Source organism: Neophocaena asiaeorientalis, unplaced genomic scaffold (assembly GCF_003031525.2).
Source record: "Neophocaena asiaeorientalis asiaeorientalis breed wild unplaced genomic scaffold, Neophocaena_asiaeorientalis_V1.1 scaffold508, whole genome shotgun sequence".
NCBI classification, from domain to species: domain Eukaryota; kingdom Metazoa; phylum Chordata; class Mammalia; order Artiodactyla; family Phocoenidae; genus Neophocaena; species Neophocaena asiaeorientalis.
This window is the reverse complement of record NW_020172179.1, coordinates 1,510,097-1,536,636: the sequence shown is the minus strand read 5'-3', so window position 1 is coordinate 1,536,636 and position 26,540 is coordinate 1,510,097. Positions and strand designations below refer to the sequence as shown.

The following is a 26,540-nucleotide window of genomic DNA, read 5'->3' as shown; positions in this document are numbered from 1 at the left end:
TGTATTAAGGTTTTTTTAGGTATACAAAATAGCATACATAGTATCATTGTATTTCTGGTTTAGTTTTATTTTTAAATTCATATGTTGGCACTGCAAAGCTCTGGAAAATATACATAGCACAAGGTAATAGTGTTTTATGTCCAAGAGGTAGAGTTTTTATTCTGTATTTTCTGCTTTTACTTAAAATGAGCATATGTTACTCGTGGGGATAGAGGAAAGGCAGTAAATGCAATGTAGAAAAAAAAATCAGAATGAAAAAAAACCACTGTGTTTTGGGACATCCTTTTCACCTTTTGGAGACTGACTTCAGTGAGGTGGGGAAGAAGACTTATGACCTGTATTCTTCTAAGAAACCAAAAAATAATGACGATATAATAAGGAAACAATGACAATAGGATTTATATATTCTTTTGAGAAGTGAGGCAAGAAACAAACATAAATTTGACCATGGTAGCTGAGCCAAAGGAAAGTTTTTTGTTGTTGTTTTTAATGATAGAGGGAAAGCTGAGAGTTTTTATAGATAGAAGTAGCCACTGGAGAGAGAAAGTGAAGAAAAGAGATAATGAATGGAACGAGACCTTAGAATAATCTGAATAGAATCAAGGCACAAATAACCAGGTTAACGTTTTTCATCATTGAGTATTTACGCTGAATTTTTGAAAGCTGTTCTTACTATGAAGAAAATAAAACAAGATAATGTGACAGTGTTTTATATAGGGTGGTCAGAGAAGACCTCTATGAAAAGGTAACATTTGACCCAAGATTGAGATAATGTGAAGAAATCAACTGTGGAAGATTCGGAGTAAGATTTTTGCAGGTAGAGAGAAGAGCAGATTTAGAGCCTGAGAAAATTAAGATGGGGAGGTTGAGGAATAGAAAGCTGAACACAATGAATGAGGGAGAGTGGGGGATAAAAAATTGGATCGGCGAGGAGGGGAAACGTAAGATCATGTAGGGCTTTATTCACCATGATATGGGGTTTAGAGTTTATTCAAAACACTGGAAACCTTTGCTTTTAAACAGAGGAATGAGATGAACTGATAAACATTTAAAAATTAGCATGCCGGCTTCTTTGTGCACAACTGAGGGGGAGTGTCAGCACAGGGAAAGAGAAGCTGTTTTGTTTATCCAGACAAGAAATGATAATGGCTTGAAGTAGGATGAGTGGATGAGATGGTGAGAACTGGTCGAATTGATTCGAGATATAGCTTAGAGGGCAAGCCAGTAGAACTTGCTGGTAGATCACATTTGAGAGGAAAAGAAGAATCAAGGATATGTGTGGACAAGTTGGGAGAAGCCTAATGATTGGAAGACATTGTTTCATCGAGTAGTGGGGTTTTGTTTTGTTTCTTTTTTGTTTCTTTGTGGGGTTTTTTTTTGTCTTTTGGCCATGCTACACGGCTTGTGGGATTTTAGTTCCCTGACCAGGGATCGAACCCAGGCCCTCCACGTTGAGAGCATGGAGTCCTGACCACTGTACTGCCAGGGAATTCCCCATCGAGTAGTGTTAAGGTTTTTCTTTTGAAACTGTTGAATCAAAGATGCAAATTGTGTTGTTGAAAAGGTAGTTGAATGTGAATCAGGGCTAGAAATACATATTTGAGAGTCATCACTATGCAGATCTTTAAAAATCATGGCACTGGAGGAGATTCCATAGGGAAGATATATATAAAGAGAAAAGGGAACTTTGGCCCAAAATATGCACTCCAAAATTTATAGGTTGTGCAGAGGAGTGGCAGCCTGCAAGACTAAGAGGAAAAAAAATGGTGAGATAGGAGGAAAACTGAAAGTTATGTGGAACCCCAAAGAGTGAGTTCATTTCAGTCAGAAGAAGAATGGTTAACTGTGTCACATGCTGTTGAAAAGCTGAAGAAGCTTAGGACTGAGAAGTGACCTCTAGATATAGCAAAGTAAGGTTGTTCAAGGCCTAGGTGTGGAATGGTGGATACAAAGCATTATTAGAATTGATGAAAGACAGAATGGGAGGAGATTGACTTCTGGGATGACAGCTGTCCCCACTCCGCTGACCCACCTCACAGTGAATCTGGTGAAAACTATTAAAAACCAAACAATTTAATGTGTCTGGAAATGGTTTTAAAAGCAAACAGCAAATGAAAAATCATCGACTCAAGAAAGTCTATGAAAATTCAGTAGAAAGAATTCCATAAGAGCCTGTGACATTAGAACCAAGACTGTTGTTCCTCCCTCCCTCTTCCCAGCTCATCAAGGCATAGGCTCTACTCAGGACTGTGACAGCCAAGAACAAAGGGCTCCCTCCCCCACCACTCCTAACTGGAGGGCTTTCTTTCTAAGACGAGCAGAACCGCAGCATTTCTCATCCTGCCCTCAGCTGCCAGTTAGCTGAAGTGAAGCCTCAGACAGATGAGATCAATAGGTGGGCGCTTCCTTAGTGTGCACAGCGCCCATCTGTTATGTATGTTATCACAATAAAAACAAAACATATTGCGCAAACTGAAAAAAATTTAAATGTGTTCACACACAAATTTGTAATGAATGTTTATAGCAGCATTCATAATCACCAAAAGCTAGAAACACCCAAAATGTCCATCAGCAGACAGATGGGTAACCACATGTGATATAGCCACACATGAATGAAGGAATGAAGAACTGACACATGTTACAACATGACCGAACCTTGAAAAAATTATGCTAAGTGAAAAAAGCCAGATACAAAGCCCATATGCTGTATGATCCTATTCCTATGAAAGTTAAGAACAGGGAAATCTATAGAGATATAAAGCATATTAGTGGTTGCTTAGGGCTGGGGATGGGGTGGGGGGGGGTAAAAGATTAAAGCTAAAGGCTATGAGGTTTCTTTTGAAGGTGATAAAAATGTTCTGGGATTGAGCATGGTGATGGTTGCACGTCACCATGAATATACTGAATATATATTGAATTATACACTTTAAATGGTTGAATTGAATGTAAATTAAATCTTGATAAGTTTTAAAAAAAGAGAGAACGGGAAAGAAGGGAGGTAGGTAATTCTTCTGAGAGGTTTTGATATGAACAAAGGAATAAAGCTACTTTTTCTTTGGGATAAGAGGAAAATCGCTGAGGGTAGGTGAAGTTACAAAGGAAAAAATAAGCTAGTAAGATCATTGCCACTGGTTTTGGTCTTAGTGTAAAGTTGAGGCAGATGGTCAGCTGTGGAGAGTGAAGGGCTGCAGAAGTAGAATTTTAATACCTGGAGCTTCAGGTCTCTTGAAATTAAGAGGTTTGCATAAACATTTGATAGAAACAATTTACTTTTTCTCTGCAATACGTGGAACGCTTAGCAGCAGATACAGAGACCATCTAACTGAGATTTTCTTCGTAAGAGCTTTGAAAGGAAGGTAAATTAGAAAAATGAAGATGCTAATGAGAGCACCTTGAAATGGTGGAGGATGAGCGTAGGGTTCCGTAGCGCTGATCACTGTAAGGTCAGAGAGCAAGTTCTTTTGAGTAAAATCTAGCACTTTTATTGATATACAAAGCCCAGCATGATTTGTTCCGTTTATTTTCTCTTAGACCTCATCTTGTACTGTTCTCCTGTCACTTAAGTGCTCTGCTTCTCTAACTTTTTGTCAAATGCATCCAGGTCTAAGTCTCTTCTCAGGGCCTTGAGCTTGTTCTCTTCCTATAGAAAGTGCCTACCCTGGAAATCTATATAACTTGCTCCCTCTTTTCCCTCACATCTTCTCAGGGAGCTTTCCCTGGCCTCACCCTATGTAAAATTGTATTAAAAACAAAAACGGTCTCTGGCTTCCTTACTTCCTTTTTCTCTTAGAATTTTTTACTCTCCATTGTATTCCGTAGTTAACTCATTTAAAAATTTTATTTCTTTTTTTGTGTGTTTCTCAGAAGTCTTTTTTTTTTTTATTAGTTTTTATTGCAGTAGAGTTGATTTACAATATTGTGTTCTCAGAAGTCTCTTTAAGGGGACAGGGAGTTTTTTTTAACTGACTTCATTGCTACATTTCCCGCATCTAGGAAGTACCTGGCAAATTGTAGACATTTAAGAGAATTTGTAGGCGGGAAGGAGATGGCGGCAAGTGGGGGCGTGGAAAGTTGTCTTCGAGCTTGGAGACGTCACAGGTAGAGCAGTTCAAAACAATGACTCAAACATGGAAGCTCCATAGTAAAGCTAAAATGAAAGTAGACTTCTAGTACAGGACAGGTTTTAGAAAAGTTGTTTGTTTTGACATTGTAATCACCAAGGATCCTTCCCCCCCACCCCGCACCCCCCAGATTCTTTCAGGTTTTCCAAAACTAACAGGGTGGAGTAAGGTAGGGAGCAGGGGAGGCAGGCAGCCACTGGGGCAGGGCTGAGGGAGGCTGTGCTCTGCCCCCACCTGCGGCCGGCCCCCTGCCGGGTCGTCCTTCGCTCGTCCTCCATCTCTGTGTCAGCAGGCTGTTCTCCTGCAACGACCGCAGCCTTGGTCTTGCTCTCCTCTTCAGCCAGCCTCTCAAACATGTTGGCATAGAGCTGCTTCTCCCGTGCGAGCTGCTTGAGGAGTGGCTGCTGGCAGATAGCCAGCTGGGCCTTGGCAGCTTTGGTGTTGGAGTAGAGCTGCAGGACCTTCTGGAAGGATCCTTGGAGAAGAAGAATGTTAGTACTTATAATTTAGTGCTGAAATTTCTGCAGAAGAGAGAAGAGGCTTCTTAAGGTCAGTAAATGACCAGAGCAAAAATAGGGAAGACATTTAAATAGCTGGCGTGGACTTCAGTAGAGGATTGCCTCAGACACATTTAGGCACTAGTTCTTCCCTGTTCCCATTGTGGTCTTTCTCTCATCATCTGTTATGGAAGTTATTATAGCTCACACTTTACCTGCACAGTTCTTCACTGGACTGTAAAGTGAATTTCATCTCTATCCTCCCAGCACTCAGTGAGGGCTGGCACACAGTATTCTCAGGAACTATGTGTTGAGTGAAATACTTATTGAATGAGAAAGTGTTAAGATAAGTATGGAATTGTGATGTAGGAGCCAAGAGTGTTCTGACCTCTAGGTCTTGTCAGTTGACCAGCAAAGGTGGAAAAGGAGAAAGCCAAGTTTCCTATACCTGAAGGAGTAGGTCAGATGTTTGCAAAATGAACATTTAGGATTAAGGGGGATTTGTTTTTGTTTGTTTGTTTAAGATAATGGAAAGGCCAGTAGAAGGATCATAAACAGGGGTGATGTGAGAAGATACAGAGTTAATTATATGGTTATAGGTATTTGATAGTAATTGTCAGAGGTAAAATATAAGATCCAATAGTTGGACAAGTAAATGAAAATCAACAGATATAACTGAAGACATAGGAGGACTGAGGAGGAAAGAAGTGTTTAGTAGGCTAAATTTTAGTTTGTGAAGAATGTTGTAAAACAAATTAACTTAGAACTACAATTAGGAGTATTTGGGTGATTGTGGGACTTGCACAAGCACTTTTTATTTTGTCCTCATTCTTGTTAGTATCAGTTTTGGCATCAGAAGGCTGATAAAAACCTACACCTGTATACTTCCCTCTTAGGCACTGAGCTTATGAGAGGGCAGCTGTTGTGTGTGAAAAGGGTTGAGCTTGTGGGAGCAGGTCTCTGCAGACTTGGCTCTCTTGTATGCTCTATAGAAACATGCTAAGTGAAGGCATGGCCCCATTAGAATTAATAAGATTTTACAGTGTTACTCTTAGTTTCAAGCGACAAACTTACTACAGTAGGTACTGGTGCATATTATATAACATTTATGCCCAGGAATTATGTATAAATTAAAATGTTTAGTTCTTAATAAGCATTTGATTATGTAAATATATTTATACATTTTTAAACAAAATTTTTTCTTTTCTTCATATAGAGTTACATTTTATATAGGAGATATGTTTTTAAGAAAGGCATTTACAACCTGATACACTAGCACTTAGTTTTGTATAATTTAAGTTCATTTTTAATAAACTTTGTTCCCACAGTCCCGGAAAGGCTTTGAAAGACTCACTACAACCCTATGAGGCTGCTTATCTATCAAAATCCTTATCTCGACTCTTTGATCCGATCAACTTGGTTTTTCCCCCTGGTGGTCGTAATCCTCCTTCTGCCGATGAACTTGAAGGTATCATTAAAACTATAGCAAGGTATGTATTTTCATATAGTGGCATGCCGTAAAATGCCGGCCACATTTGTTAGTGATGTATAATGGCAGTACATCTTTAATTTATCTCAAATCATTCAAAGAATTAGTCTGGAAATTAAATCAAGAGTTTTGCATTGAGTGAGTGCACATGTAGTAAGTATCAATACTTGAGATTCCAATTAATAAAACCATTTAAATACAGTCTAAAAATAGTCAATTATCATTATTCTGTGTCTTGTCAAGGATACAAAGTAAAACAACCTAATTCTTTATGCCATAGTAAATTTCTAATATTACGTAGGAAAGTTAATATAAAAATAATTTTACAAATTGAGAAGCTAAAGCATGGAGATCAACTTTTTTTTATCTTAAATCCAGAAAGTACTTCATGGCGTACAAGGATTATAATCCTGATTAGTCTACTTGTGTTTGCTATTTTAAGCTTTCTAAGTGAATGTGACAGCTTTTAAAACTCTCAAAAGGGAAGATATCCTAGCAGGTTGTGCAACCTGAATGGTTGCGGACAATGTATTATACTGTTGCTTTTAGACGTTTTACGGACCCCCCAGGTTAATCTGCAGTTGAGACTGTCTCAGTTCCTGTCATAATAACAAGTTGTCATAACAGTAGGTCTATACATTTATTTATAGGTGAACATTTTGAGGAGTAAAATTAGTAGTTAGGCAATATAGAACCAAGGTATAAAAGTCTAGATTCTTTTAGATTACAAATTTGAAGATGGTGATTCTGAGGCATGTGAGAGTACAATTAAAAAGCCACAGGTATAATATGCGTATCTATCTAAATACAGCATCGAAATTGCCCAGCATCTTGATCCTAAATCTTTCCACAGTTATCTTGACTTTCCAAAGTCCTGACTGAAGACGTTTATACCCTAATGTCTCCGTTATTTGTTTCATATGGTATTGACAAAACTGGTCATGGATTGAACTTGATCTCTTTACCTGTTTATGGACATGTTACCTGTTTATGGACTGCACCCATTCCCCGGTGCAGTTTGACAATGCTGTGATCAATTGTAAGGTGGGACTTGAAGAAGCATACTTATGCCATTGTTTAATAGAATGTGAGAGTGAACTTTAATAAAATTATGTCTCACTGGTATATGAAAGGGCATTTTTGTCACACATAGTAAGCACTAATGTTGTTTTAAAGTCCTTCACTTTCTTCATAAAGGCAACCTGGTAAGTGCCAAGATTTATTCTGCTACTTGAGAGACAATAATTACTTTTCTTGCTTTTCTACTTGTATATGCATTTTCATGCAATTTTTAACTCTTAATTAAAAATTAACTTTAAAAAAGTTAACTTTCCATGGTCTTTTTAAATACTTTTTTTTGCAATTACCTCAAATGTCCCAATTAATCCAATGTTAAATTGAAAATAAGCATGACAGAGAAATACTTTAAGAATCCAAAAATTTTAAATATCAAGTTAAATCCTTGTTATGCTTTTGATATATTTAAAAAGCTATTTTATCAAAATAGCATGAATTGGCATAATTTCTACAGAAACTGAGTATCTTTATGTATTGTGTAATTTATATTTTTAGCCTTTGTCGTTCCAAGGTTACCATTTCCATTCAAGAGCTGTCATTTCCTTGCAGATGTCTGTGACATGCAGTGTCTCTAATTGCACTTACCAGTATTAACAAGAGTGCTACTTGAAAAATCTGCACACAATTTACTCTCTTAATCACAGCCTGAACTCACACATGACATGCTTTTATTAATGAGAAACTGGTCATTAACCAGACAGTCTTAGAGCACTTTTTCCTAATGCTGAATTTAGGAGGGAAAATGAAACAGTGCAATCAATCAGTTCTTGGAGGCAACCAGTGAAATCTATAAAAAAAAATCACCACATTGTTTATTGGGATTAGGTTTATATGTTGCTCTTTACTTTGTTGATGAACTGTGTTGCTAATAATTAAAGTCTGTTTTTGTTTTCTCCAGTGAACTAAATGTAGCTGCTGTTGATGCAGACCTCACATTAGCTGTGTCAAAAAACGTGGCAAAGACCATCAAGTTGTATGGTGTAAAATCAGAGCAGCTGGTAAGTGATAATCCCTTCTGTAAACTTTAATGATTTTGTTTAAAATTACTAATTATGCAGTACTTGACTAACTATAAATATTGAATTGACTGAATATTAATTTACTGGAAATTTTTATAGTGAATTTTTGAAACTTTCTTATGCATTTAAACCAGAAAAAAATGTTACCTCTTAAAAATTGGCCCTCCTACCATTGCTACACTTAAAAAATGCAGGCAGGTTTTATAAGACTTTTTAAAAAATGCATGTGCCACTTTATGGGCTAAATTATGTATATTTTTAAGTGTAATTATTTCAGATTGATCAAATTTCCTGTCATGAGACCCCTCACCCCAGATATCATTCATGTGCTGTTACTTAGTGTGAAATTGACTTGAACCATTAGAAAATGATTGGAGGAAGTGAAGTGCTTAAAACTGTAAAAGAAAAATGTTGATTTACTTTCTAAAGGTTCGAGCCCTAGACTGTGGACGTTTAGCTCCAAAATTACTCTTTTTGAAACAGCTGTTTGCATATATTTAAAATAATAGATGCATGCCTGAATCATAATTTTAATTCTCTACATTAATGTTTTAAAGTTAAGCATACATATTTAACTAGTAGATATGTATGCTAACTGAAATCCAAGGAGTAGGGCTTTAGTACATCTTTAACTGTCATTGATGGACTAATTTTAGAGAATGTGCTAAAATGCGGTATCTCTACCGTCACTATACGGATAGCTGACCATGTTTTTTTTTTTTTATAAATTTATTTATTCATTTATTTATTTTTGGCTGTGTTGGGTCTTCGTTTCTGTGCGAGGGCTTTCTCTAGTTGTGGCAAGCGGGGGCCACTCCTCATCGCGGTGCGCGGGCCTCTCACTGTCGCGGCCTCTCTTGCTGCGGAGCACAGGCTCCAGACGCGCAGAGCTCAGTATTTGTAGCTCACGGGCCCAGCTGCTCCGTGGCACGTGGGATCTTCCCAGACCAGGGCTTGAACCCGTGTCCCCTGCATTGGCAGGCAGACTCTCAACCACTGCGCCACCAGGGAAGCCCTGACCATGTTTTTTTTGTTGTTGTTGTTTGGCTTCCCTGACTGCTCCAATTGAAACATTGTAAAATGAAGTACAGTTGACTCTTGAACAACTTGGGGGTTGGGGTACCTACCCTCCCTGCAGTCAAAAATCCATGTATAATTGATAGTCAGCTCTCCGTATTCGTAGTTTCTCCTTGTCATCCCTTCCGTGTCGGTGGATTCAACCAACTGCGGATCATGTAGTACTGTAGTATTTACCACTGAAAAAAATCTGCAGGTAAGTGGACCCTCCCAGTTTAAATCCATGTGTTCAAGGGTCAGTTGTAATCTGGCTTTACCTATATCCTAGTAGTTCTAGTTGGTTCTGGAATAATTTTTAGAGTAGGTTGGTAACAAATTGAACTTAAGGAATGCATAAAATGATCCTTGGTGCTAACAATCATTTCATGAGACTTCCTGCTTTCACTTCCAATGGATGGCTCCATTGTGTTTGCATATTAATATGGTGCTATTTTCTACTCAATTATTCTTGCAGTCTTGACAAATAATTTAGAAGCATCTTTTCTTTTAACTTTGTTTATTGAAAACTGGCCCTACAGAGACCATGGAAGCTCTTTGTAGATAATTAGATGACTAATTTTTCTCTCAAACTTTTTTTTTATAGAAGCTTTATTATGATACTTATTACTTTTAAAAACATGGTTTATTGCTATAAATGAAATTCGGTATTATATCCAGTAGAGTTCAGTGTAATTACTGGAAGTGTCAGGAAAAAAATATCCTTATGAGATGGTCCCACCTGAAAACAACATTATAAAGAAGAGCCAGCATATGTATGGAAAATATATCACTCTTCTGTGTCAGGCAGGGGCAGTGGTAAATGTAACATGTGACTTCAGTTAAGGCAGTGGTGGCAAAAGGCTTTAACAAAATTAAAATATATCAAAAACATTGGATTGAATTGATGCTGTTGGTCAAATAGTCTGTGACCCTAAATTACCCAGGCCTACCATCCTACAATGCTAAAGGGTAACAGAAAGTTCCGGACTTAAAATTTTTTTTTTTTAGACAGCAAACATGGTCTACGTTTGATTCATTCCAATAGAATACATTTGATCACATTTTTTTTTTTTTTACACAGCAGGTTCTTATTAGTCATCCATTTTATACACATCACTGTATACATGTCAATCAATCCCAGTCACCCAATTCATCACACCACCACCACCACCACCACCCCTCAGCCACTTTCCCCCTTTGGTGTCCATACCTTTGTTCTCTACAACTGTGTCTCAATTTCTGCCCTGCAAACCGGTTCATCTGTACCATTTTTCTAGGTTCCACATATATGCGTTAATATATGATATTTGTTTTCCTCTTTCTGACTTATTTCACTCTGTATGACAGTCTCTAGATCCATTCACGTCTCAACAAATGACCCAATTTCGTTCCTTTTTATGGCTGGGTAATATTCCATTGTATATATGTACCACATCTTCTTTATCCATTCTTCTGTTGATTGGCATTTAGTTTACTTCCATGACCTGGCTGTTGTAAATACTGCTGCAATGAACATTGGGGTGCATGAGTCTTTTTTTTTTTTCTCTTTTTCGATACGCAGGCCTCTCACTGTTGTGGCCTTTCCCGTTGCAGAGCACAGGCTCTAGACGTGCAGGCTCAGCGGCCATGGCTCACAGGCCTAGCCGCTCCATGGCATGTGGGATCTTCCCGGACCGGGGCACGAACCCATGTCCCCTGCATCGGCAGGCAGACTCTCAACCACTGCACCACCAGGGAAGCCCGCATGAGTCTTTTTGAATTTGTATAGCTATAAACTTCCCTCTTAGAACTGCTTTTGCTGTATCCCGTAGGTTTTAGATTGTCACGTTTTCATTGTCATTTGTCTTTAGGTATTTTTTGATTTCCTCTTTGATTTCTTCAGTGATCTCTTGGTTATTTAGTAATGTAGTGTTTAGCCTCCATGTGTTTGTGGTTCTTTTGTTTTTTCCCCTGTAATTCATTTCTAATCTCATAGTGTTGTGGTCAGAAAAGATGCTTGATATGATTTCAATTTTCTTAAATTTACTGAGGCTTGATTTGTGACCCAAGATGTGATCTATCCTGGAGAATGTTCCATGCACACTTGAGAAGAAAGTGTAATCTGCTGTTTTTGGATGGAATGTCCTATAAATATCAATTAAATGTACCTGGTCTGTTGTGTCATTTAAAGCTTCTGTTTCCTTATTTATTTTCATTTTGATTGATCTGTCCATTGGTGTAAGAGAGGTGTTAAAGTCCCCCACTATTACTGTGTTACTGTCGATTTCATCTTTTACAGCTCTTAGCAGTTACCTTATGTATTGAGGTGCTCCTGTGGTGGGTGCGTACATATTTATAATTGTTATATCTTCTTCTTGGATTGATCCGTTGATCATTATGTAGTGTCCTTCCTTGTCTCTTGTAACATTCTTTATTTTAAAGTCTATTTTATCTGATATGAGTATTGCTCCTCCAGCTTTCTTTTGATTTTCATTTGCATGGGATGTTTCTCCATCCCCTCACTTTCCATCTGTATGTGTCCCTAGGTCTGAAGTGGGTCTCTTGTAGACAGCATATATATGGGTCTTGCTTTTGAATCCATTCAGCAAGCCTGTGTCTTTTGGTTGGAGCATTTAATCCATTCACATTTATGGTAATTATTGATATATATGTTCCTATTACCGTTTTCTTAATTGTTTGGGGTTTGTTTTTGTAGGTTCTTTTCTTGTGTTCCCACTTAGAGAAGTTCCTTTAGCATTTGTTGTAGAGCTGGTTTGGTAGTGCTGAATTCTCTTAGCTTTTGCTTTTGTGTAAAGCTTTTGATTTCTCCATCAAATCTGAATGAGATCCTTGCTGAGTAGAGTAATCTTGGCTGTAGGTTCTTGCCTTTCATCATTTTAAGTATATCATGCCACTCGCTTCTGGCTGAGAATTTGGAGAACTTCGTTCTGATGCAACCTGTGAATCTGATTGTGTTCCCCTGCCTCGGGCCAGTTGGCCTTACATCCCGACATCTTTGGTGTAATAGGGTGGTGTTCTGATCTCTGGCTACTTCATGCTGAATGGGGGCGTCGAAAGGGGAATCGGGCGACCAGAGGTCCGAGGCTTAGGGGATACCAGTGGGGGGTTCTGTAGGAAGCAAGGTGTAAGGACCGAGGAGCATTTGGTTTGTGGCCACCTGAGAGACTTCCTCCATGTGCCTGCGAAGGAACCTAAGAAAACGGAGCAAGCATGCTACGAAGAGGGTGCGGTCCGGTTTTGAAAGAGGGGTGTCAAAGAGTCCCTCTCTCAGCGGGCTGAGGGCCTCTACGACTTGGGAGCAGGAGTGGGAAGGGGAGGTCCCGGTATCGGTATTGGAGATAGGCAAGAGGGAGGCCGGGTTTAGGCAGGGGGGAAGAGGTCGAGGGAAATAGCTGCGTTTTCAATGAATAGTAGGTGGAACTCCTGGATGTGGGAGGGGCCCAGGAGGGAGAGAGACTTGTGGCCTAGGAGGTCGACCAGCTGGTGGGAGGAAAACACGCTTAGTGGGTGGGCCAGAGTCAGTCTGAGTGTTTGTTTGGTCAGTTCGGCTGCCGCTGCTATGTCCCGAAGGCATGGTTGCCATCCCTGAATGGTTGGGTCTAGCTGTTTGGAGAGGTAAGCCACGGGGCGGTGGGAAGGCCCTACAGGCTGGGCAAGGAGTCCAGTGGCTATTCTGGCCTGTTCATCCACAAAAAGGTGAAAAGGTCGGTTTGGGTTGGGCAGAGAAAGGGGAGAAGATATCAGAGCGTTACAGAGAGTGAGAAAGGCCTGTCGAACGGCGGAAGGAAAGGTGAGGGGTCCTTGAGGGGTTTCTTTAGCGGCTAGATATAAGGGTTTAGCGAGGAGAGCAAAGTTAGGGATCCAGTGTCGGAAAAACCCTGTAAGGCCCAAAAAGTAGAGAATTTGTTCTGCTGTTTCCGGAGGCTGGAGTTCACGGATAATCCGGGTGCGGTTGGCTGTTAGACCTTTTGTGGTAGGGGTAAGGTGGAGCCCCAGGTAGGTTACAGAAGATACAGATAACTGAGCTTTGGCTGGGGAGACCTGATAACCTCGAGAGCCAAGGTAATTGAGGAGATCTGCAGTATGTTGTCGTGAGAGGCTGAGAGACGGGCTACAAAGGAGGAGGTCATCTACGTATTGAAGGAGTGTGCTGGGGGTAAGGGAGCAGGAGGTGAGGTCCCGTGCCAGCGCCTGACTGAAGAGGTGAGGACTGTCGTGGAAGCCCTGGGGAAGAACTGTCCAGGTGAGGTGACTGGAAGTATGAGTGTCCGGATCCGTCCAGGTAAAGGTGAAGAGGAAATAGGAGTCGGGATGTGGGGGGATAGTGAAAAAGGCATCTTTGAGATCCAGAACCGTAAAGTGGGTTGTGGATGGGGGGATATGGGAGAGCAAGGTGTATGGGTTTGGTACTACTGGGTGGAGAGGAATTATGGCCTCATTGATTAGTCGGAGGTCCTGGACCAGGCGATAATCCCCAGAGGCCTTGCGGACAGGCAGGATGGGGGTGTTGCAGGGAGAGTCCGTGGGGATGAGGAGTCCCTGGTTTAGGAGTCTGGTGATAATAGGTTGTAGGCCCCTAAGGTGAGTCTCAGAGATGGGAAATTGGGGCCTTGATGGAAATTTGGAGGGGTCCTTTAGGCGGATGAGGACAGGGGGAATGGTGTGTTGCTATTATGGGCTTAGAAGTATCCCAGACTTGGGGATTGATTGGGTTCGGTGTGATTGGAAGAGGGGGATAGGAGGGGGAGGGTTTTAGAGACAGGCCGAGAAAAGGAGTTGGGAAGAGGGGACCTTAGGGTCAAGTCTAACCAGCTGGAGGGAGGCCCCTAACTGGAAAAGGACATCTCGGCCTAGCAAGGGAACTGGGCAGGATGGTATGACTAAGAAGGAATGAGTAAAAGGGAGTCCTTCGATATGACATGGGAGTGGACCCGTCTGGAGTGGGAAGGATGGTTTGCCATCAATACCCATGACCGAGATCTAGGAAGGAGAAACTGGCCCGGAATAAGTAGGCAGGACCGAATAGGTAGCCCCCGTGTCCACCAGAAATGAGATGGACTTACCCGCAACCTGTAGCGTTACCCTGGGCTCGGCGAGGGTGATGGGGGTCTTGGAGTCCGGGCGCCGTCAGTCGTCAGCCAATCCCAGTAGTTCGAGTGGTAATGCCGTTGGGTCGGCCTGCCCCCCACCCCTACCCCGCGTGGAGATGCTGAGAGAGGGGCCAGTCCTAGGGCAGTCACTCTTCCAGTGGCCCGTTAGCCCACAGCTGGGACAGGGCTTAGAAGGAGGTCGGGGATTGGGACGTTGGCGAGCCCAGTGGCCTTCTTTTCCGCATTTGAAGCAGGCCCCCGGTGGGGTTGCCTTTTGCGGACCCCGTGGATGCTGTGATCCATGGGAGATGGCCGGCCTTAGGGCGGCTACAAGAGCTTGGGTTTGGAGGGACACATTCTGGTGCATCCAAGCCTGTCGGCTGGATTCTGCCAAATCCTCACGGCCATTATAGACTTTAAAGGCCATTTTTACCAGATCTCGAATAGGGGTTTGAGGGCCGTCTTCTGCCCCTTTTAATTTCTTTCAGATGTCCGGGGCTGATTGGGTGATAAAATGGGTGGCTAGGACTGCTGCCCCTGCCGGGGTGTCGGGGTCCAGCCGGGTGTAGAGAGTTAAGGCCTCTGTAAGGCGATTGAGAAAGATAGCTGGATTTTCGTTAGGTTCTTGGGTTATCTCTTTTAGTTTTTCAAAATTGACTGCCTTATGAGCGGCCGCCTGCATGCCAGCCAGGAGGCATTGGATCGTGAGGTCGCATTTACGACGGCCATCTTGGCCATCCTGTTAAGTCCAGCCTGGATCGGTGCCAGGTACGGCAGTCGCTCCGACAGGCATGGAGTTGTCGGTGAGGTAAACCTGATCTGCATGGTTTCGGGCAGCCTTTCGAATTCTTTCCCTCTCGTCAGGGGTCAGAGTAGAAGATAGGATCACAAAGATATCAAGCCAGGTTAGATCGTAAGCTTGAGGGAGATAGCGAAATTCTTTGATGTAGCGGGAAGAGTCGGCAGAAAAGGAACCTAATCGCTTTTCTATTTGAGAGAGATCTTGGAGAGAAAAGGGAACATGAACTCTAACTAATCCTTCCGCTCCTGCTACCTCCCTCAGAGGGCAGAGGAGATTTTAATCTTGGGAGTCGTCAGAGCATGAATGTGCACTAATTGGCGAAGCAAGGGGCGTGGGAGGAGAAACCGTCGAGGGAGGCGGGAGGCGGGGAACGGTTGGATGGGTGGACTTCTGTGGTATAAATGTTCTCCAGTTTGTGAGTCACCCACCCAGCAGTTATGGGATTTGATTTTGCTGTGATTGCGCCCCTCCTACCGTCTCATTGTGGCTTCTCCTTTGTCTTTGGATGTGGGGTATCTTTTTTGATGAGTTCCAGTGTCTTCCTGTTGATGATTGTCCAGCAGCTAGTTAATGATTCTGGTGTTCTCACAAGAGGGAGTGAGAGCATGTCCTTCTACTCTGCCATCTTGGTTCACAGTTTCTTAAAATTTTTTTTTTTTTTAATTTTTTTAAGTGAATTTTTTTAAGGTCGTTTTACTTTTCTGCTTTCATTTTAGTGTTTAAAGAAAGCCTAAGCATTAAATAACAGTTCAAACAGCATCATATGTTTATTATTTTAAATATTATTGAGTAATGACAAGTAACTTTTAATGTTCATCTCTTTTGGCTATTAATAACACTTTCTGCCCCTCCTCTATGTTTTTAAATTTGACACGTTTTGTTCTTTGATCTTACCATATTCCTCTTCCTTTATAATTATTTCACTGAAAACATTTAGAAGAAAATAGCCAAGTGTTAAATCTTTAGTGAGAGAAAGATGTTTTTCTTTTTGTTTTGTTTTTTTTTTTTTTTTTGCCGTACGCGGGCCTCTCACTGCTGTGGCCTCTCCCATTGCAGAGCACAGGCTCTGGACGCGCAGGCTCAGCGGCCATGGCTCACGGGCCCAGCCGCTCCAGGGCACGTGGGATCCTCCCGGACTGGGGCACGAACCCGTGTCCCCTGCATCGGCAGGTGGACCCCCAACCACTGCACCACCAGGGAAGCCCTGAAACATGTTTTAAAGTAGAATATCTACTCTATCTGTAAGTGGAAATGTTTACTTGAAATTTGGTATAAGTCTATAAAGGGACAGTTCTTTCTGTAGGTGAGATATTTAAGTCTCAAGCCCACAAGGTTGAAAAGTAACAGAAATAATATCATTAATGAATGTTTAAGCTGTGAAATAAAGGAAAGCTAGAATTTTAACAACAGTGTGTTTTTTAAAAGGGCAACTTGAAAATACAAAACTTGAAATGTAGAATGAGTAGCTTTCCAGAATCCTAAATTTATTTTCCTAGAGGTTAGTTGTGGAAGTTTCTTGGCTATCGAAACATTTAACATGCTTAACTATAGCTTTAGTTCACATCAGGAGAAAGGATGGTAAAAGGATTTCTCAAGTTGATCCTTTGTGTAGACCATCTAAACTCACTATGTGTTTTTGGGTATATTCTTTCATATGCCTAAAAAAGCTGTATGTTTTTCTTTTCAACCTTATTATTTGAATGTCTTAGGATATAGTAGAATATAACATATATGAGTGATATACATAGTACATATATTTGCTTATAATAATCTGAAATTATTTTATCATTACACATGAAAGTCTTCTTTGTTATTAATCACCAGAGTTATGTCATAAAAACCTAAAGCTCTCTAGGGACAAATCCTTACATCCTTCTTTCTGACTCTTAAATGGTACCAGAGAATTCTTTTTTTTTTTTATGGTATGCGGCCCTCTCACTGCCGCGGCCTCTCCCGTTGCGGAGCATAGGCTCTGGACGCGCCAGCCCAGTGGCCATGGCTCACGGGCCCAGCCGCTCCACGGCATATGGGATCTTCCCGGACCGGGGCACGAACCCACGTCCCCTGCATCGGCAGGCGGACTCCCAACCACTGTGCCACCAGGGAAGCCTGGGAATTCATTTTTTAAGGTTAGGATAGGGTCGTAAAAATAACTACCATTATTAAACATCTATAGTTGCTTGGATTGTGCCAAGGCATTAAAATGTATTATCTCATTTATCTCACAACAACCCTTGAAATGGAACTATCAATATCCGCCACTACAAAGTGTGGGAATTCAGGCTGAGAAAGCTTAGTAGCCTGGCTGATATAGGCTCCTAAAAGTGCAATGCCGGCAGGCAAGTCTTGAAACTAGCATTCAGACTCCGATTTGAGTCTAGACCAAGCTTTAAAACTCTCTTGTTGGGCTTCCCTGGTGGTGCAGTGGTTGAGAGTCCGCCTGCCGATGCAGGGGACACGGGTTCGTGCCCCGGTCCTGGAAGATCCCACATGCCGCGGAGCGGCTGGGCCCATGAGCCATGGCCGCTGGGCCTGCACGTCCGGAGCCTGTGCTCTGCAACGGGAGAGGCCACAACAGTGAGAGGCCTGTGTACAAAAACAAACAAACAAACAAAAAAACTCTCTTGTACCACAACACAAATACATCTTTCTTTTTTTACTTAAGTAGTATTGTTTTGTGATTTACTTACCCACTTTACAATATAACATAGAGATCTGTATCTGCTATTTTAATACATGCATAGTATACTTACATATCATAGTTTACTTCTTTATTCTTAACGGATAGTGTCGTAGTCCATTCGGGCTACTGTAACAAAATGCCCTAAACTGGGTGACTTATAAGCAACAGCAATTTATTTCTCACAGTTCTGGAGGCTGGCAAGTTCAAGATCAAGGCATCAGCAGATTAGGCATTTGGTGAGAGCCCCTTTCTTGGTTCATAGATGGCTGTCTTTATTCTGTAAGCTTAGTGTAGAAGGGGCAAGGGGGCCTTCTCAAGCCTCTCTTATAAGGGCACAAATCCCATTCATGAGTGCTCTGCCCTCATAACCTAATCAGCTGCCAAAGACTCCCGCCACCTGGGGCATTAGGTTTCAACGTATGAATTGGTGGGCGGAGAGTACGAGCATTCAGATGGTAGCAGATGTTTAGATGGTTTAGTGATTTAATTTAGAAATAACAGGGATTTAGCCTTGAATTCGCACATGTGAGTTATAAGTCTTAGGGTTTACTTCCTTAACATGTATTTAATTGAGTATGTTTCCAAGGTGCTCTTTTGTGAAAATGAGATCAGTGTTTTTTTAGACTGTCTTCATTTAAGAATTCTTACTTGTCTTGACAGCAGCTGTGAAGTTACAATTAATCTACTAAGTAGAATTTTATATTCCAAATGCACACACACACACCTATAGATGTATATATCATAATATTTTATGATTGAACAAATTGATTATATAATGGTGATATATTGGTAATTTGTATAGTTCTGAAATGTGAACTTTAGTAGAACATGTCACTAGACCTTGCTACCACAAGTTTGAATCAGTGTTTTCCTTGTTCTCTATATGTTAAAAGAAAATTAAAGTATTATTATATAAGGGAATTATTGCGATACCTTGGTAATATATAGGCTTACAAACTACTGTGATAACAAAATTATAGGCAAACAAGACTAGTAAGTATTCCTTTTAAAAGGTAAATTGTTAGGGCATTTTCTAATAATAACTATTATCTGATGGTTTCTGGGCATGACATATAGAATCCCAATATAAATGTCAAATGTTATAAATTGTGAAAAAGTGGATTGGCATTTAATTAGATTGCAGACCATTTGAAACAATAATAAGGATGACATTTAAGGGGAGGTTTCAGCTTCTGAGCAGGTCAGTAGCTGTGTATGATGAGGTCAGTAGCTCTAGACGACAGTAGGGTTTTTTAAAAGCTTTGTAAATATACACTTTATTCTTTGTATAATTAACAAGTAGTTTAGAGACTTGACATTCTTATAATGGAAGAAAACCTGCATGTGTGATATTTAAATGATGATATAGAAACATAGGAGTTTAACTTTTTTAGTTTCAAAAGGATTGTTTAATGCAGGTTTAAATGTCGTCTACTTGGATACTGCTCCATATGATATTATATGGTAATAGCCTGTGTTATTAACATTCAAGTAGAAGATTTTAAAAAAAATACGAAATCACTTGGAAGAGTTTTTATGTTAGGCGCAAGCAGAGGAAACGTATCGGTAGATTCTCTTGAACCAAACGCACTTTAGCTGTAATACTAATACACTGATCCTTTGGGTTACCTACCCTCTTGATTCTTCAGACAGCTTTCCACTCTTTGTTACCTCTCTTCTTATGTTGGTGTATTTTAGGATCACTCCTTCTTTTCATTAAGACAGCTCTCTGACTTGCTTCCCAGACTCGTAAGAGCTTGATTTTCTGGGGGCTGTGTCAGGTCGGTAGTAAGTAGTCATGCTGTCTAAGATTCAGTAGGCCATAGTGAAGATAGAGAGAAATGTCAAATAATGGTGTTGTAATTAGCAAATATTTTCAGCAGAAATTTAAAAATGCAGTCGTCAGTTAAAGTCTGCTCAAAAGTCTGTTTAACTGTTGCCACAAAATTGTTGTATAATAGCTACAAAATCTGAGTTGCATGCAATAAGCGTTTATTGCTTATGCATCTTGGGGCCTGTGAGGGGCAGCTAGGTGACTTTGCTGACTTTGGCTGGGTTTACTCCACACAAGGCTAGCTGCTGATCTAGGCTGGCTTTAACCATAGTTAATACTCTGTTCTTCATGTCTCTAATCCTGCAGCAGGCTATTCTGAGCTTGGTTTCACAGTGAAGGCAGAGGCACAAGAGAGAAAATAGCCCCGTAAGTGTGGCTCACCAAAGCAACCCAGCCACAGTGTGATACTAAATAGCAAAGGATATGGCTGCAGAAAGAGATGAAGGATTGGGGCCGATTACGCCATCTATCACAAAGCCAAGTTGCGAACTTGGAACAGAAAAAAAGAGTTAATGAGCTTTTCTTTTTAATTCCTAATGGCCTAATCTCCCTTCTTGAATCCTAATAGTGTGTATTAAATTTTTAAAATATTTGTTTGTATTGGGATATAATTGACACATAACATTATATTAGTTTCAGGTGCACAGCCTAACTTTTTTTTCTTGTGATGAGAACTTTTAAGATTTTCTCTTTTAGCAACTTTCAAATATACAATACGGTATTGTTAGCTGTAGTCCCCCTGCTGTACATTACATCCCTGGACTTACTGTCTTATAACTGGAAGTTTGTACCTTTTCACCATCTTCACCCATTTCTCCCACCCCTTACCCTCACCTCTAGCAGCCACCAATCTGTTCTCTTGTATCTATGAGTTTGTTTAGTTTTGTTTTTTAGATTCTACATATAAGTGAAATCAAAGGCTTTTGTTTTTCTCTATCTGACTTATTTTACTTAGCATAATGCCCTCAAGGTCCATCCATGTTGTCACAAATGGCAGGATTTCTTTCTTTTCTTGTAGCTGAATAATATTCCATTATACATATACACCACATTTTCTTTATCCATTCATTTGCCATGGACCCTTAGGTTGTTTCCACATCTTGGCTAGTGTAAATAATGCTTCAGTGAACATAGGGGTGCATATATCTTCTCCAGATAGTGATTGCATTTTCTTCAGATTGCTGAATCTTATGGTAGTTCTGTTTTTAATTTCTTGAGGAACCTCCATACTGTTTTCCACAGTGGCTGTAACAGTTTACATTCTCACCATCAGTGCACAGGGTTCCCTTTTCTCCACATCCTCTCCAGTGCTTGTTATTTCTTATCTTTTTCTTACCAGCCATTTTAACAGGTGTGAAGTGATGCCTCGTTATGGTTTTGATTTGCATTTCTCTGATGATTAGTGATGTTGAGCACTTTTTTATGTACCTGTTTGCCATCTGGGTATCTTCTTTGAAAAATGTCTTTTCAGATCCTCTGCCCATCTTTCAGTCAGACTGGTTTTTGGCTGTTGAGTTGTATGGATACATGATTTGCAAATATTTACTCCTAAGTGTGTATGAAATTTTTATGGCATATGACTATCAGCTTCATAGCCCAAAGAAGATAGAAATTCATTACTATGATAATTTACTTAATGATTTTAATTAATGTTAATTTACTTTTAAAAATTATGAGCTTTTTTCTGTATGGCCTTATTTGATGACATATATTTATTCCCTTATCATATATTGTATTCTCGAATCTTTGTTGTCCTAAACTTGTTTACATTACCACAAGCATATAATATTAATTTTTCCCCCTCTCCTATTTTTCCTTATGTCTTTTATTACAAAATATACTTTCATTTATCTCTTCCTTTATTTCAGAATGTGAACAAATAAAACAAATAGAATTTTCCATGTCAACTCCAGAAAGTACAAGTAATAAGAGACTTGAAAAGAAACTGGGCATTTGGATCAGGCCCCCATGAGTTTTCACTGCCATGTTAGCACTTTGATACCATGAGGGTTTTTTAAACATATAATTCAGCTTTTCTAGGTGTTGCCATTGACAGGATTAGTCTGAATTACCTGGTCCATTTTTACCGGAATTGGAAGTGATCTTAAAACTATAGAGCTTTTATATCTTTTCAAGCATCTTAGTGATCAAGAAGGTATAATCTTATCCCTGTTTCAAGGTATAGGAATATAATTTAATTCTCTAATGTATACTTCAAATTATACTATTTTAAAGTATGTTTCTGGGAGAGAAAGTTGTCAGCATTTAGTCAGGGTTAGGCTGGGATTCACTCAGAGTACCCTATTCCCTAGTATACAAATACTTATAATGTCATACAAATACTTATAATGACAAAGATATAGCTACACTTACAAATAAGATAGAAAGAAAACCTATATTTACCTCCTCGGGCTGCCATAGGTATCAGCCTAGCGTGACACGAGGCAAGATGGCCTTGCAAATGGAACCAAAGCCAAAACACGCTCAGGGATTGGCTCTTGCAATATCCAGTGTGATGGGATCTCTGAGCCACCAGCATTAGACGTGATTTTAAATTGCAGAGCTGTGGTGGTAGTGGTCGGGAGGGAGGCATGGTTGAAAGGGCAACTGTAAAACCCCCAGACAACAGGGACAAATGGAGTACCCATAGAGGAAGACGGTTTTCACAGAGGAGCCTCTGAGAGCTTTCAAGGTACTAGGCTAGTTCTCATATTTCTTCTGAATTTTATGACATATTTGTAACTTCAGGGTGCTGAAAAGCTGAAAATGTATTGCTGTCTACCTGTAGCTTGTGTGCTCCTGCTCTCTCTTATCAGCAGAAAAACAGCAGTCTTAATGTGAAAAAAATGACAAAACAAAAAGACACTTTCTTTTAAAAGTTAGGATGCAAACTAAAATTCACTGCATTTGAGTATAAAAGAACTCATTTGCATCTTAGAAATTATTGATTGTTTTTTCCCTTTACTATATCAAGCACATAGCAGCTAACTTTTGGGCAGCCAACTCTTACTAAACTCACTAGTATGAACTTGTGCCAATTTAGATTATTTTCTGAGACATACCTAAAAAAATGGTACATACGGAAAGTGTTCTGTCTGTGATAGGGCTACAGAAAATGTTTCTCCTTTGTGGACAGCCTTTTTAAAAAATCATTTTTCAATGTCTTAGGGTAGGAATTGCTAATCTAGGAGTTCTGTGAAGGGTTTTCAGGGGACCTGTGAACCCCAGGAAATTACAAAATGTTATTTTATGTGAGTTTTTTCTGGAAAAATGTTGTAACAGGTTTCAAAGAGGTTTGTGACCCCTCCCCTCAAAGTAACTGAAAAATATCTGGAAAATCTCTCAAATATTTGGAAATTAAATAACATACTTTCAGATAATCTCTGGGTCAAAAGGGAAATATAAAAATATATTTTGAATTAAATAAACATGAGAATATACCATATCAAACTTCCTGGGATGCAGTTAATTTAGGGAAATACATAGCATTAAATGCTTATATGGGGGGCAAAAAATAAAAAGGTCCCAAATTACTGTTCAAATATTCCACCTCAAGAAACTAGGGCAAAAGCAGACAAATTAAATCCATAGCAGTTTAATTTTCTTTTTAAATTTTCTTTATAATTTTTTTTGGCTGAGTTGGGTCTTCGTTGCTGCACGCGAGCTTTCTCTAGTTGCGGTGAGCGGGGGCTGCTCTTTGTTGCAGTACACAGGCTTCTCATTGTGGTGGCTTCTCTTGTTGTGGAGCACGGGCTCTAGGCACGCGGGTTCAGTAGTTGTGGCATGTGGGCTCAGGCAGTTGGGGCTCGGGGGCTCTAGAGCACAGGCTCAGTAGTTGTGACGCACAGGCTTAGTTGCTCTGTGGCATGTGGGATCTTCCCAGACCAGGGCTTGAACCTGTGTCCCCTGCATCGGCAGGCGGATTCTTTTTTTTCCCCCTAATTTAATTATTTAAGTAATTAATTTATGGCTGCGTTGGGTCTTTGTTGCAGTGCATGGGCTTCTCACTGTGGTGGCTTCTCTTGTTGCAGAGCACGGCCGCTAGGCACGTGGGCTTCAGTAGTTGTGGCACGCGGGCTTGGTAGTTTCACTCGCAGGCTCTAGAGCTCAGGTTCAATATTTGTGGCGCACGAGCTTAGTTGCTCGTGGAATGTGGGATCTTCCCAGACCAGGGCTCAAACCCATGTCCTCTGCATTGGCAGGCAAATTCTTAAGCACTGTGCCACCAGGGAAGCCCCCCCCACCCCCGTAGCAGTTAACAGAAGGAAATAATAAAGATGAGAGCAGAAATCAAAGAGTTGAAAACAAAACCAATAGAGAAAAATCAATGAAAGCAAAAGCCTGTTCTAGAATTATATGTGACTTCTGTAAAATCAATGTACATGTAGGGGAAGAAAGACTTTCCCTCCACCCTTCTAGGTTTGATGGCTGGGTCTATGAAATAAACTGACAGTAGGCAAGTTAACAGGAGAAAAAGAATACAGATTTATTAATTTTTTAATATTGTGTACATGCATTAGGGCATCACAGTATAAAAAAAGTGAATTCCCAAAAAGGGATGAAATTTGAGAGCTTCTATACCCTCATAATAAGGAAGCCTATTCCCCATGTTGTACAATATATCCTTGTAGATTATTTTATACCTTAGAGTTTGTACCTCCTAATCCCCTACGCCTATCTTGCCCCTCACCCCCACTGGTTACTATTTATTTGTTCTCTGTATCTGTTAGTCTGCTTCTTTTTTGTTACATTCACTAGTTTGTTATATTTTTTAGATTCCACATATAAGTTATATCATACAGTATTTGTCTTTGATTTATTTCACTTAGCATATAGATGTTTCATTTCTGTTAATTCAAAACGTATATAAACCCTGTCTTTGCCAAGAACCCTATTTAGTTGGGAAATCTAATTTCTAACTGTAATCATTCTAATAACCTTAAAAGAGTAACAGTAATGACAAGGAATATTGCACTCCGGGAGTTTAGATCCTCTTCCTTCCTTTCTTAAGCGTACAAATAAAATACTTCAAGAAAATATTAATAGTTTGGGGTTTAGTTACAAATCAGTGAGAGAAATACTTTGTCGTCTTGTGAAGATTTCTGTGTGCTCATTTGGAAAAGTCTCAAGGTATGTTATTAGGCTAGAAAAAGAAGGTGAAAATACTACATTTAGTAGTCCCACCTGTAAATAAGATAGATATATAAAATAAATGCTGTTTTATAAAGGCTTTTCTATTTCCTTTTCCTTTTTTAAATAGAAGACCACAAGAAAGTGTTAGTGTATGACCTTGGAGGATTGGACTAAGGATGTGCAGGGAGAACTTTTGTTTTTCAGTTTATACTTTCCAGTTAGCTCTGTTTCACTTTTTACAATACGCAGGTTTTAAACAGAAGAAAGAATTTAATTAGCAGCCAAAGGGATTGATCACAATCAGTGGGGCTGAGGAGGCAGGTGCAAGTGGCTTAAAAGCCAACAGAAGTCTGGTAGATATTTGAAGCAGTTTTAGTTGCAGACTTTGGTTATATCACCGGGAAGTGGCACCTTCTGCCCAGGGCCTCTAGTTCTAAGCACTCTGCCTTTTCAGCCTTGCTTATATGCCCGGATTCCTGGATACTGGGAGACTAGAGACTGACTAAATGCTCTGGCTTTCCTAGAATTCCTGTGAGCCCATCTAATATCCTTGAAACTCTAACCTCAACTCTAGATCATGCCAGCCCTTGCAGGATGGTAGTGAGGGCTTTGGCCTTCACTCTCAGTGAGAGGGAAGCCCTTTCATGGTTGAACACCGAAGGAGGAAATCTAACTCTAAAGGAAGGATTGAAATGCAAAAAGGAATAGTAAGCACAAACAATTGGTAAATATGTAGGTAATTCTAAGCCTTAGTTGCATAAAATAAGAAATAATAGTGACTAGTTTGGGACATGCAAACAAAAAACCCCCCCTAAAATACAAGTCCACATCAAAGCTTACAATGAGGAAGGGATAATGAATTTGAAACCATTCTAAAATGCTTGTGTTATTCAGGAGGACTGTAAAGCCATAGATACTTTGACTTAAGTTGAGTATGAATTTTAACAATTTAATTATGCCACTGAAAGAAGAGAAATAGAATGTATAAATTCTAAGTTAATTGATGGGGAAAATGGGTAAAAAAAAAAAAAAAGGTACCAGTTCAGTAAAAAGTTGAAAAGTAAACAATAAAAAGAAGCAAAAAAAAAAATCATATAAAAAGTTCATAGTAAGATGGATTCCAAATATATCATTGATCACAGTAAATGTAAATAGACTAAACTGGCCAGTGACATTTCTCAAGTTGGATAGAACTAATAATTAAATTTAGTTTTGTGTGATGTACCTAGAACCTAAGGACATATAAAGAATGAAAGTAAAAGACTGGAGAAAAAATATTTCAGGCAAATAGTAATTAGACAAAAGCTGATATAACTATATTAACAGCAGGCAAAATAGACTCTAAAGCAAAAAGCATTATTAGGGGTTGGGGAGAGGGTGGTCATAAAATGAGAACAAGAACAATTTACTAGGAGGGTATAAGAATTATGATACACCTTACGACACAGCCTCAGACTAATAAGACAAAGTGGATGGAATTTCACAGAGAAATTGACAAATTCACTATCAGAATGGGAAGTTATGGGGTTAAGGAGGTCAATCAGGCCACCGCAGAATAGCAGAGCTACTTCCTTAAGACTTCTCAAGATGCAGGAAGGAAGAGATATGGGGATGTATGTATATGTATAGCTGATTCATTTTGTGATACAGCAGAAACTAACACACCGTTGTAAAGCAATTATACTCCAATAAAGATGTTAAAAAAAGAAAAAGACTTCTCAGACAGTCATAGTCATTTG

General features: G+C 39.9%; 1 protein-coding gene across 1 annotated transcript in view; it reads left to right on the top strand.

Annotated features, from left to right (window-relative positions):
* The window catches only part of COG5 (component of oligomeric golgi complex 5), a 269,636-nt gene that overhangs the window by 194,034 nt on the left and 49,062 nt on the right, over positions 1 to 26,540 (top strand). Inside the window, exons 13-14 of the mRNA XM_024761085.1 lie at positions 5,947 to 6,108; positions 8,083 to 8,182. Coding sequence (XP_024616853.1) covers positions 5,947 to 6,108; positions 8,083 to 8,182 — 262 coding nt within the window. The remainder of the gene's footprint in view (positions 1 to 5,946; positions 6,109 to 8,082; positions 8,183 to 26,540) is intronic.